Source organism: Phycodurus eques, chromosome 12 (assembly GCF_024500275.1).
Source record: "Phycodurus eques isolate BA_2022a chromosome 12, UOR_Pequ_1.1, whole genome shotgun sequence".
In the NCBI taxonomy this organism is placed as follows: domain Eukaryota; kingdom Metazoa; phylum Chordata; class Actinopteri; order Syngnathiformes; family Syngnathidae; genus Phycodurus; species Phycodurus eques.
Window position 1 is genome coordinate 6968065 of NC_084536.1, and position 13295 is coordinate 6981359.

At 44.4% G+C, this 13295-nt stretch overlaps 1 protein-coding gene across 1 annotated transcript in view; it reads left to right on the forward strand.

Annotated features, from left to right (window-relative positions):
* The window catches only part of ttn.2 (titin, tandem duplicate 2), a 256838-nt gene that overhangs the window by 179516 nt on the left and 64027 nt on the right, over nt 1-13295 (forward strand). The window contains exons 186-197 of the mRNA XM_061692635.1: nt 1011-1167; nt 1244-1525; nt 2195-2494; nt 2940-3233; nt 4754-6755; nt 6890-7577; nt 7774-8038; nt 8293-8619; nt 8977-9261; nt 10769-11068; nt 11216-11518; nt 12571-12846. Of these exons, the coding sequence (XP_061548619.1) occupies nt 1011-1167; nt 1244-1525; nt 2195-2494; nt 2940-3233; nt 4754-6755; nt 6890-7577; nt 7774-8038; nt 8293-8619; nt 8977-9261; nt 10769-11068; nt 11216-11518; nt 12571-12846 (5479 nt within the window). The remainder of the gene's footprint in view (nt 1-1010; nt 1168-1243; nt 1526-2194; nt 2495-2939; nt 3234-4753; nt 6756-6889; nt 7578-7773; nt 8039-8292; nt 8620-8976; nt 9262-10768; nt 11069-11215; nt 11519-12570; nt 12847-13295) is intronic.

Sequence of the window (13295 nt, forward strand, 5' to 3'; positions counted from 1 at the left end):
AGCGTTGGACCCGCTTTTATGTTATCAATACGTCTTCTTATATCTTTGCTAACTACATGAACTGAAAGATACCTTATTTGTAAGGTTTTTTTTTTCAGATTAGACGGGTAACTTTTTTTTAAGGCCTAGATGGCACAGAACACAATGCATTTGCCACCAATCATTCTTGCTTCTCCTCCTGGTTTACGTTCTTCCATGTCGCTGCTGTACCCGTTTTATACGCCTTATAAGTAACTTGCCAAGATCTCAATCAATCAATAAAAATCTCAATTGAGGTCAACTTTCCCTCTATTTTATTTTGTTGTCCTGTTCGGATATTAGGTCAAGCAGAATGGAGGATCTGCATCCCTTTTATTTACTGTATCACAGTGGAGTTTTTAAGATGCCGCTGTGCTTTCTTAGTATTATAATTGATGTTTATTGAGAATCAGTCAATCAGTCGAACATAACAAAGTTTCTGGAGGCGAGAGAGAAACGAAGACAAAAGCGAAAGCACTAATTGTAAATAGGATGAGAAAATTAAATCATATCTACAACAATGAAACATTAGATATGAGTGTTTTATGGGGCTGTAGTGCTACATCCTGTGAGGGAAGGACGGGACAAGATAGAACAGGACAAGGACAGGAAAAGAAGCATGCAGGACAAGGTTCGTGAACCCGGCTGTACAACTGAAGTGTGGGACTGACTATATAAATTATAAAAGTCTATAGGACGAGAGTGTGAGTGAGGGGATACACAAGCAATTAGCATATTCCTGAGTTATTTGTCGCAATAAGTGAGTGGCCCCACACCCAGCGAAAGAGTCCCAGGGGTGTGTGCCTGCGGACACATGCAAGTGAATACATACGTAGGTACAATGAGAAAGTTTTATTTATTTATTTGTGTATTTATTTATTACCAATATATCCAATTGGCATTGGAATTATCATATCCTGTATTAGCATTACTACTAGGGTACTTCCCACCACTGCATGACAACTGATTCCTGACCTGTTGCGGTCCTCTAGGTGAATCATACTCCAGATTCTTGCCAGGGGACTAAGTTCAAGGTGGTCGGCCTGGAGGATGGCGCGCTCTATCGCTTCAGAGTGAAGGCCGTCAATGCAGCTGGGGAATCCGACCCCGCTAATATCAAAGAACCAGTCAGAGTGAAGGACCGACTCGGTGAGTGACTCAGACTCTATGAAAAACATTGTTCTGCATTCAGGTAACTAAAGTTTGTGTTCATGTGTCACCTTAGAAGCGCCAGAGTTGATTCTGGATGCTGGTATGACACGGGAAGTGAAAGCCTTGGCCGGCACCCACATCACTCTCATGGCCACCATCAAAGGAATCCCCTTCCCCTCTGTGGCCTGGAAAAAGTATGACGGCGATGTGCCCACCAGGGCCGACATTGAGACCAGCCAAGTAGGTACCAAACTGGAGATGAGGTTCTGCAACCGCAGCGACTGTGGAGACTACACGCTCACCGTTGAAAACCCTGCCGGCTCCAAGACCGTCACCTGCACAGTGCTGGTCTTTGGTAGGGAGTCGCCACAAATAAAAACTCATACCTGCTCTGTTTGGTTTTCAACATACACTATTCACAAAACGTTAGTTATACTGGGCTTTAACCGTTAAAGTTGAACATTGTTTGGTCTTCTGTAAACGTTTGAATGCACATATCCAACTGTTGAATATTTCAGTACTTTGTTGCACAACTTGCTGTTGAAGAACAACCTAAATGGCTGAATTCACAACAGGTGTTTGATCCACAAATGGATAAAAAAATGTCCCGGTTGAATCAGAATTGGTATTTAAACAGTTCTCTTCATCATGTTGTTGATATTTTGACATCACAAGACCAAAATAACACATAACAATTGCACATTATCAAGCTATGAATAGGAAGTGGCCACTGAGCTTACAGTCAACAGCAGGTTGGAAGTGTCACAGAAAGGCATATCTGTGGATGGCCTTGGAAATATATATTCTCAAAAGCCCCTGTTGAGAATTTTGCCGTTCAGCTTCTTGTTAGAAAACAGCAAGTTGTGCAAAAAGTACTCAAACATTCAAAAGTTGAGGTCAAGTTAAGATTACCTGCAACGGTAGGGTGCACCTTCATTTGGAAATTTCACCCTAAAGTCCAATATCCTCACATTCTTGTGAGTGATGTCGGTGTACTCACGAGTTGTCCTGATTTGTTCCCCAGACAAACCGGGTCCTATCCAGCACCTTCGGGTGTCAGACGTCAGGAGCGACTCAGCCTACCTGTCCTGGAAAGACCCAGAGGACAATGGAGGCACTCGAATCACCAACTTTGTGGTAGAGAAGAAAGACACAGGTTCCACTCAGTGGGTTCCCGTGTGCTCCACGTCCAAAAAACGCAGCATGATGCTGAAGCACCTGACGGAGGGACTAGCCTACACCTTCAGAGTTGCGGCTGAGAACCAATATGGCCGCAGCGAATACGTGGAGACACCAAAGGCCATCAAAGCCATGAATCCACTCTGTGAGTACTGCGCATAATGTTACAGTGGCTTCATTTTGTTTTTTTTTAATCCAGTACAGTGTATTTGTTTAGTACAGTTTTATTCAGTTGTATTTAACTTTGAACTACATTTGCAATTAATCTTTAAGAACTGTTAGTTTTTTAACATTAATTTAGGTACAATTTTCATTTAACTGTTATATGCAATAACATTTTATTGAATCATTATTTGATTTCTTTATTTTCCTCTCTTTAAACAGTGTTACTGTATCATTATACACATGATACTCTGGCTTGCAATATTATTAAATATACTTTTCAGGAATGAAACCTCTCCCTAGTTTTTGATGAACACTTACTACATATTGTATGGTGGTACTTGGAGAGCTAAGTATTTTTTTAGGTGGTACGTGGCGCCAATAGATTGAAGAACCACTGGTCTAAAGGTTGAACGTTTTTCCCGCAGTCCCTCCCGGTCCTCCTAAAGACCTTCATCATGTTGACGTGGACAAAACGGAGGTGTGGCTTGTCTGGAATTGGCCCGACCGAAACGGTGGAAGTGAGATTACGGGCTTCCTAGTGGAGTACCAAGAAGAAGGAGCGAAGGACTGGGATGAGTGGCAGACGGTCAGCATCCCAGAGAGTCACGTGACAGGTTTGGAGGAAGGCAAGACCTATCGCTTCCGAGTGAGAGCAGAGAACGCCATTGGCCTCAGTAGACCCGACACCACCGTTCCCATCCTCTGCCAGGAGAAACTTGGTGAGATTAAGACTAAGATTTAAGAAATCCATTTTAGAAATACTGTACATATTCATTATTTCTTTATTCTAACAGTAACAGTAAACAGTATCATATTTGATAAACAGTAAACCCTCGCTACTGTATATCGCCATTCACCTATTACGGATTCAGTGCATCATGGATTTCTTTTAATCCTATTTATATTGCTGATGATTCGCCATATCACGGGATTTCTTTACATATATTTTTTTATTTATGTAATAAATTAATTTTAAAAAATACTTAAGACAACAAAAGCTGCAGAGGGCAGATAAACACACATAAGCTCTATTAACATTCACATTATTACAACTATTTATGGTATGAGGGGACTGACATAAAACGGCATTTTAACAACTATACAACAGCACTAACCGTGCTGGGAAATCTTCTGATAGCGAGTTTGAATGTTTTAATTATGACGTCATGGTTGATGTCATTGTTGATGTCATCGTGGTGGCTTGCTGTCAGAAGATGTGCCAGCGTGCCTATCGCCTTTGTGTAGTTGTTAAAATGCTTCTTTAAATTAGTTAGTCCCCTAATCCCTTAAATAGTTATAATAATGTGAATGTTAATCGATCTTATGTGTGGTTATTCCCACTCTGCAGCTTTATTTGTGTCTTAGCTATTTTTTTATTATCAAGTGGATCCCAAAGCAGACAAAAACAATTCTTGAACAATTCAAGCGTTTTATTCCAAGCTAAGGGAGCACACAAGTGTGAAATACGAAGCCACAAAATAAAACTAACTCAAAACTACGTTGACAAAAGGCCTTCGCTTGTAGAAAAATATAAAGGAAACTAGTAACTTAGGGAGGTGGACGGTGCCACAAGGAAGGCGAATCAAACTAAGGCAAGCGGAATCTATTAAACACTATGCACAGAGTGTAAAACAAAAACAAATCCTACCTACACATGGCGGAGAAACAAAATAAAAAATAAAAAACGAATCTAACCTGCACAAGGTAGAAAACAAAACAGAGAGTCACAGCAGTACTTAGTAAAACGTAGAAAAGGTACGCTGGCAAGCAAGAGATGACAGTAAAACTCAAAATTAATAACCTTTCTTCCACTGTGACAGAGTTTAAATACCAGATGGCAATAATTGCCAACAAGTGCGACCAGGAAGCTCCGTCCACCAGCGTTTTCAAAGGTGACTGTGAACACACAAAAAAGAAGTAACTGGAGGCAGGAAAACAGGAACATAACATTGTTAATATTATGTATAAGAGTATAAAAAATGCTTAAGAGTATAGTAGAGTGTAGTAACGCATATGTTTATGATTCAGACAGCTTAAAATATGTCAAACAAACAAAAAACGTATGCTACATTGTGGAATTCACTTATTACAGGGGTGGTCCGGAACCCAATCCCCACGATAAACAAGGGAGTTCTCATACTGTTAAGATATTGTTTTGTTTGTTTTCAGTCATCCTGTTCAATGAGTCCACCATTTGTTGACAGATTTGTTTAAAACTATGTGTGTCACCTGTCAACAGTGCCTCCAATCCTTGAGGTCGATGTCAAGCTGATGGAGGGCATCATCGTGAAGGCAGGCACCACCATCAGGCTGCCCGCTATCATGAGAGGAATGCCAATCCCAACCGCCAAATGGTCCATTGAAGGAGAGGAGATCAATAGTGGAGGCAACATCAAGATTGACACGGACAACTTCTCAACCGTCCTCAGCATCAATGAGTGCACCAGGAACCACACCGGCACCTACCTGCTCACTGTATCCAACCTCGCCGGCACAAAGAGAGCGGCCCTGAATGTCACTGTCCTGGATGTCCCAGCGGCACCTATCGGACCCGTCAACATCCTGGAAATAACTCCTGACTCCATGACAATCGAGTGGCGCCCTCCCAAAGACGATGGCGGCAGCCCCATCACGAATTACATTGTGGAGAAGAGAGATTCCAATAAGGAGACCTGGGGAGGGGTTAGCTCTGGCAGCCTGGCTACCAAGCTCAGGATTGTGCGGCTGCAGAAGGGTGTCGAGTACGTGGTCCGCATTCGCGCTGAGAACAAGATGGGCATCGGGGCGCCGCTGGAGAGCAAGCCCACGGTTGCCGAACATGCCTTCCTGCCACCCAGTCCGCCCGGTAAGCCGCTGCCCCACGACGTCTCCGAGGACGCCGTCACAGTCGGATGGACCATGCCCTTGTCTGACGGTGGTAGTCAGATCACCGGTTATATCATCGAGCGCAGACACAAAGGAGGAAAGTGGATCCGTGTGAACAAGACACCCTGCAAAGACCTCCGCTACAGAGTCCAGGGCTTGTTTGTGGGCAATGAGTATGAATTCAGAGTATTTGCTGAGAATAGCGCTGGCTACAGTGGACCCTCACCAATCTCTGACCTCTGCAAGCCCTGCAGGCAGGTCACAGTCCCGAGCCCCCCAGTCAACCCCAAAGTCAAAGATTACAGCAAATCAACGGCTGACTTGGTGTGGACCAAACCCAACAAAGATGGAGGCAGTCCCATTCTGGGCTATACAGTAGAATTGAAGAAGGCCGACGAAGACTGGAAGAAAGTCAACATGGACGACTTCATCAAGCTGTGTGCCTACACGGTGAAGGGGCTTGAGCAGGGTTGTACCTACAGATTCAGAGTGTTTGCCTCAAATATGATTGGTGATGGCGAGTCCAGAGAAATTCCAGAGTCTGTCACAGCTCAAGACATCCTGATACCTCCGGAGATCGAAATGGATGCCACGTGTCGCGAGCGCATCACCGTGCGCGTCGGACACAATATCAACATCATCGGCTACATAAAGGCCCGTCCCGAGCCTGAAGTGCTGTGGTCCAAGGGGGAGACTATTCTGGAGAACAGCAAACGTGTAACTATGATCCATAACCTTCCTGTGGTCCATCTTAGGATCAAGGAGGCCACCAGAGCTGACCACGGTAAATACACGCTGAAGGCTTCCAATGAGGGCGGAGAAGCCTCCTGCTGCATCACTGTCAATGTTCTGGACCGGCCCAGCCACTGTCAGAACCTCCACACCACCTATGTCACCAAGGACTCCTGCATGATCAACTGGGAGGCCCCGAAAGACAACGGTGGCTCTGAAATCACCAACTACATTGTGGAGTGCCGAGAACCCAGCATTAGCATGTGGTCTATGATCTCTTCCCATTGCACCAACTGCAAGATCAAGACCAAGCTGATGGAGGGCCACCAGTACCTGTTCCGTGTCTGTGCAGAAAACAAGATTGGACCCGGGCCCTGTGTGGAGACCAAGGTCCCCGTGCTGGCCATCGACCCCATTGAAAAACCGGGTGAGCCCGAAAACTTCAGAGCGACTGATATTGGCAAGAACTATGTCTACCTGAGATGGAGGAGGCCAGACTATGATGGCGGCAGCCCCAACCTCTCCTACAACCTGGAGTGCAAAGCCAAAGACGCGCAGGAATGGGAAAAACTCAACACCGGCATCTTAACTAGCACCTTCTTTTTGGCAGACAAGTGTGTTGAAAACCACACTTACACTTTCAGGTGCGTCAGACGGCTTGCCACAGTTGCTAAAGGTTTTCAAACAAATTTTGAAAGTAGCTAAACTTGTTGCCAGGTGCTTTTGGTATGGCTAAGTTGGCATCAATGGCTAAAGCACATTATTTGTTTTTTTTCAGGGTGCAAAGCATCAATGAAGGAGGAGAGAGCGGCTGGGTGAAACTGGCCGATGTTCTGGTGCGAGAGGAGATCCAGAAGCCAGTCCTCGACCTGAAGCTTTCTGGAACGCTGACAGTGAAGGCCGGGGAGTCGGTCAGGATGGAAGCAGCCTTGAGAGGAAAGCCTCAGCCTGAAGTCAAGTGGACTAAGGACAAGGCGGTCGGAGACAACCCCAGAATCAGCTATGAGACGGGTTCAGACTACTCCAAATTCCTTTTGACCAAGTCCAGACGCACTGACTCTGGGAAGTATGTCATCACTGCCACCAACTCGGCCGGAACCTTCACAGCGTATGCCAACGTGAACGTCCTGGACGTCCCCGGAGCCGTCAGGAACCTCAGAGTCATGGGCATTGGAGCAGACAAATGCCGAGTGGTTTGGGACGCACCCGAAGACGACGGAGGTTGTGAGGTGGACAGCTACATACTGGAAAAGTGCGAGACCAGAAGAATGGTGTGGTCTACCTATTCCGCCTCGGTGGTCACGGAGTACTGCAATGTGATGCGTCTGGTGGAGGGCAATGAGTACATTTTTAGAGTGCGGGCCGAGAACAGGATGGGAACTGGTCCAGCCATGGAGAGCAAGCCTGTCACAGTCAGGACTCAGTTCAACAGACCTGGGCCACCTGATGCCCCGGAGGTCACTAAGGTCAGTTCAAAACTTTAACGTTGGACAGAAATACAGTAGATAGATAGATGGATTGATAGATGTGAAGTACAAGTATCTCTTTTTCATGGAGGGCGAGAAAGTGGTCAGAAAAATAAAAATATTGCTACTCCTGGACAGATATGTGACAAATCTCCGTAAGTGGAGTGGAAATGATGATCCTCTTTTCGTGAAACAGATAAGCAAAGAGGAGATGACAGTGGTCTGGGCTCCTCCTGAGAACAACGGAGGAAAGTCCATCACGGGCTACATCCTGGAGAGGAAGGAAAAGAGAGCGGTGCGCTGGGTGCCATGCACTAAGAGTCCAATCCCTGAGAGACGCATGAAAGTGACCAACCTGATCCCCAACCACGAGTATCAGTTCAGAGTTAAAGCTGAGAATGAGGTCGGCCTGGGAGATCCCAGCAAACCTTGCAGACCCGTCACGGCCAAAGATCCCATCGGTGAGTTTACCAGTAGCAGACTGAACCCTGTCTGTGGATCATCAAGACCACTTGTTCTCCAACTTTTTACACCAAGTACCAGCTGAAAAAGTACTCGGCTCTCCAAGAACCAACATCATGACCGACATTCAAATTCAGTAGCATACTATGCCTAAATGTTCATCAATAAGATACAGAGGTTTTATTTTATTTATTTATGTTTTACTCCCTGCTCTACACTGGCTTGTTATTTATCTTGTTTTGTCCATCTCCAGAGCCTCCTGGGCCGCCCGCAGGTCTGAAGGTGGCTGACAGCACCAAGACCTCCATCACCCTTTCCTGGTCTAAACCTGTGTATGACGGGGGTGCGCCAATCATTGGCTACAGCCTGGACATGAGACTGAAGAGTGAGGCGGACCCCGAGAAGCCCACAGAAGGCTGGAAGAGGATCGACACCAATGGGCCCTTGGTCCTCAAAGAGTTCACCATAGGACAGCTGGATGAGAAACAGGAGTACGAGTTCAAGGTCTCTGCCCAAAACCAGGTGGGCTGGGGACGTCACGCCTACTTGAAGGAAGCCGTCTTCCCCAAGGAGATCCTGGGTAAGAAAAAGCAGCATTTGAGTACATAGACTAAATGTGGCATTATTGATGTGAGTATACTCACAAAAGTGTGTGTATCCCTCACATTTCCATCAATATTTGATTCTATCTTTTCATGGGACATGGTGAAGAAATGACCATTTGCTACAATGTAAAGTAGCCAGTGTACATCTACATCTACTGTTATACAAGCTGTAGACTGACTACATTGTAGCAAAGGGTCATTTCTTCAGTGTTGTTCCACGACATTATAAAATATTGACATAAATGTCACAGATGTAATCATTTTTTGAAATAGTGTACCTCGTCAACAACATAAAATGGTCTAAACCTAGATGTGTTTTTCCCTGGCAACAGAGGCTCCCGAGATTGACCTGGACGCAAGTTTAAGGAAAGGTCTGTCCGTCCGGGCCGGTTGTCCGATCCGACTTTTTGCTGTTATCAGAGGACGCCCCGCTCCCAAGGTTACCTGGAAGCGCATGGGTGTGGACAATGTTGTTCGTAGAGGTCACGTGGACCAAGTGGACACGATGTCCTTCCTAGTAATCCCTGAAAGCACCAGAGAAGATTCTGGAAAATACTCACTGACTCTTTCCAACTCGGCTGGAGAGAAGGCCGTCTTTGTTCGTGTTAAAGTCCTCGGTGAGAAACTTTCAAATTGTACCTGTACTTCTACCAATATAAATTTTGTACAGTGGAACCTCGGTTCGGGCGGCACGGTGGTTGGCTGGTTAGAGCGTCAGCCTCACAGTTATGTGGACCCGGGTTCAATCCTCGGCCCCGCCTGTGTGGAGTTTGCATGTTCTCCCCGTGCCTGCGTGGGTTTTCTCCGGGCACTCCGGTTTCCTCCCACATCCCAAAAACATGCATTAATTGGAGACTCTAAATTGCCCGTAGGCATGACTGTGAGTGCGAATGGTTGTTTGTTTCTATGTGCCCTGCGATTGGCTGGCAACCAGTTCAGGGTGTACCCCGCCTCCTGCCCGATGACAGCTGGGATAGGCTCCAGCACGCCCGCGACCCTAGTGAGGAGAAACGGCTCAGAAAATGGATGGATGGATGGATGGAACCCCGGTTCGCGCACTTAATTCATTCTGAGACTCTGAACCATACCAAGGGCTAATTTTGAGGAAAAAAGACAACTGCAATGTAACTGCAATGTGTGATGCACTTTGAAATTTACTCGCGCCACAAAAAGCAAAACCAAGCCAAACGCATCCATGCCAAGACTGTTTAGGAACCCAAATATTGTGTCTGAACACAGGCAATATTTCTTTTCAATTTTGCTCATAAACCAAAATACTGGTGAACTGGGGCATTTGTGAACCGAGGTTCCACTGCATTTCGGAAAATTTAGTTTATTTACGAAAAATGTATCCTTCAAAAAAATTTGTATATACTGTACTTCAGGAAAAAGTAATAATTCTGAAAAAAAGGTTATATATTTAAAACAAAAACAAGGCTTATATTTCTGAAAAAAATCTTACTGGTATTTACAGAAAAAGTAACCTGCAGATTGATGGTTCGGCATTTGCAAACTGACTACTTCTCAGTTTTTTGTGGCCTACATTATTCACGGAAACTCCGGCATATTCGCTTTTTTTTTTTTTTTTACCTGATCTCCTGCTTATTTTTTTTTCTTTTCATGGCACTTATAAGGGAGTGTTAATTAGTTAAGTTGTATTTACAGAAACAGTTTTCTGAAGAAAAAAAAAGTTTCATATTTCTGGAAAAAGTTGTATATTTTGGAGAAGTATAGTGCATGAACCAAGGCAATATTTCGATGAAAATGTTGTTTCTAAACCCAACTGTTCGTTTACCAGGCAATTAATGAACTGAGGTTCCACAGTATTTCAGATAAAGTAGTATATTCCCGAAAAAAGTTGTATACCTCAGAAAAAGTCATATTTCTGGGAAAATACGTTTTTTTTTCCCAAAAAAGAGAATTACAGAAAAAGTATTATACATCCGAAATAAAGTGTTATATTTCAGAAAAAAACTAATATGAAGTATAATGAAGTATAGTGCGTGCAGCGAGGCAATATTTGTTGGAAAATGTTGTTGGTAAGCGGGTGTTGGCGTTTGGGTTGAATTGTGTATTTGGAAGATGATGAGCTGATTGGCAAGTGTCAAATCTATCCTCTGGTAGATACTCCCGGTCCCGTCGGTGGTCTGGAGGCAACTGAGGTCACCAAAACTACAGCACAGCTGTCCTGGTTACCGCCAGAGAATGACGGTGGAAGCCCAATCCTCAACTACATTGTGGAAAAACGTGAGGTGGACAGGAAGACCTGGACCAAGTGCATAGAGGACCTGAAGAAGACTAGCTTCAAGGTGACAAACATGACACCTGGGATTGAGTACTACTTCCGCGTGATGGCGTGCAACAAGTACGGAATCGGAGTTCCTCAAGACTCGGCCAAGTCTTACCTCGCTAAGGACCCCATCAGTGAGTGTTCTAAGTCAAGTTGGATTTGGCAGTATTTTGATGTGTGGAGTGGTGGCCAGTGACCAAGAACAAATACTTTATTTTGTACAGAATGTGAGTACTCTTGCCACCTCTGGGTGTGTACATAACACCTGCTGTGGTTTTCAGGTGAGCCAGATCCGCCCAAGAAGATGGATATTTTGGAGATCACCAGGAACAGCGCCACACTGGGCTGGCTGAAGCCGCTCAGAGATGGAGGAGCCAAGATCAACGGTTATGTGGTGGACTACCAGGAGGAGGGCGCGCCGGAGGAAAAGTGGACGCCCTACTCGGTGGTCAAAGACTTAACCATCGTGGTCGTTGGCCTGAAGGAAGGCAAGAAGTACAAGTTCAGGGTGGCGGCCAGGAACTCGGTTGGCGTCAGTCTTCCTCGGGAGGCTGAGGGAGTCTTTGAGGTCAAGGAGCAGCTCAGTGAGTACACTGGCATGAACGTCTAGGACAGGGGTGTCGAAACATTTTCTTATGAGGGCCGCATACAGAAAAATCGAAGGGTGCAAGCACCACTTTGACACTCCATCCAGCCAGCATTTATCGTCACTAGGGTCGCTACTCAGCTGGAGACTATTCCAGATGACTTCAGGCGAGAGCCGGGCTACACCCTGAACTGGTCGCCAGCCCCTCGCAGGGCACGTGTAGAAAAATATTTTAGAACAAACAATCAATTTAGAGTCTTCAATGAACCAAACAAACTTGTTTTTGGGATGTGGGAGGAAGTCGGAGTACCTGGAGAAATACCACACAATCATAGGTCCCCGTGCTGGCGTGGGTTTTCTCTGGGTACACCAGCGAACATAGAAACTCCACACAGGAAGGCCAGAACCCAGATTCGAAACCCCAACCTTAGAGCTGAGAGGCGCTCTTACTTTATTTATTACACGAAATCCAATCCATCAATGGTCAAAGGGGGGGGGGGGGAAATCATGTTAGCAAAAAAAATCTTATATTTGCGAAAATTGTCTATTCCCCCCCCTCCCAAAAAATTATATTTTTGAAAAAAGTTATATATTTCCAAAAAAAGGTGTATATTTTGGGGGGGGAAAGTTTTTATTTGTCTGTATAAAACTTTAGATTTCCGTGAAAAAAAAAATTATATTCTGGAAAAACTCAGATTTACAGAAAGTAATATTAAAAAAAAAAAAAAGTCATATATTTCTCGAAAAAAGGTTGCATATTACAGAAAAGTACAGTGCGTGAACCGAGGCAATATTTCTATGAAAATGTTCGTAAATCCAATTGTTCTTTAACTGGAGCATTCATGAACTGAGATTCTACTGTATTTCTAATAAAGTAATATAGTTAAAAAAAATATTTATGGAAATAGGTGTATATTTCCCAAAAATGTTGTATGTTTCTGGAAAAAAAGTTCCAAAAGTAGTCAATTACAAAAAGACGCTAGAAAACTGATAGCAAATGAAGTGCAAATGATGTGACAGTGTTAACTCGTGTGATTGTTGCTCCCTCAGTGGCTCCAAAGATCATCATGCCCGACACGGTGACAGTCAGAGCGGGACACAAAATGGTGATTGAGGCCCTGGTGGCAGGAAAACCGGCTCCCTTCTGCAAGTGGAAGCAGGGCAACGAGGACGTCCTCACATCTGATCGCCTCTCGGTGGTCAAGACGCTTACAAGCTGCACGCTCATCGTCAAGAACGTCAGCCGCTTGGACAGTGGCTACTACAGTCTATCGGCGGAGAACAGCACGGCCAAGATCAACCAGATCCTCAAAGTCATCGTTATGGGTCAGTTTCAACCAAAGATCATACCCAAAAACCTCATACGTTACAGTGAACCACTCGAGAATAAATTTTTCGGGGTTTCACCTTTTGACATTAATATAAATGGTGTACAGCCATGGTTCTCAACTTTTTACCCAGTAGCGCAGTAGACTGTTCATCTAAAACGAGGCAGAGGTTTTATTCCTAAAAAGTATATTTAATGTTATTGCTACTATAATATTATGCACACTTTAAACACTAACACTGCATCTAAACATTAGGAAAATGAAAGAAAATTATCTACTTTGATTCAATGATAATGTATCACATTTTAGTTAAATAAAAGTTGTACCTCAATAAATGTTTGGAAAAATACTTTTAGTTATAAAAGATTAAATGCAAATCTATTGTACTTAAGTCAAAAACAACTGAACTGTACTTACCAAATGTACTGTACTGGATAAAAAAAAAAA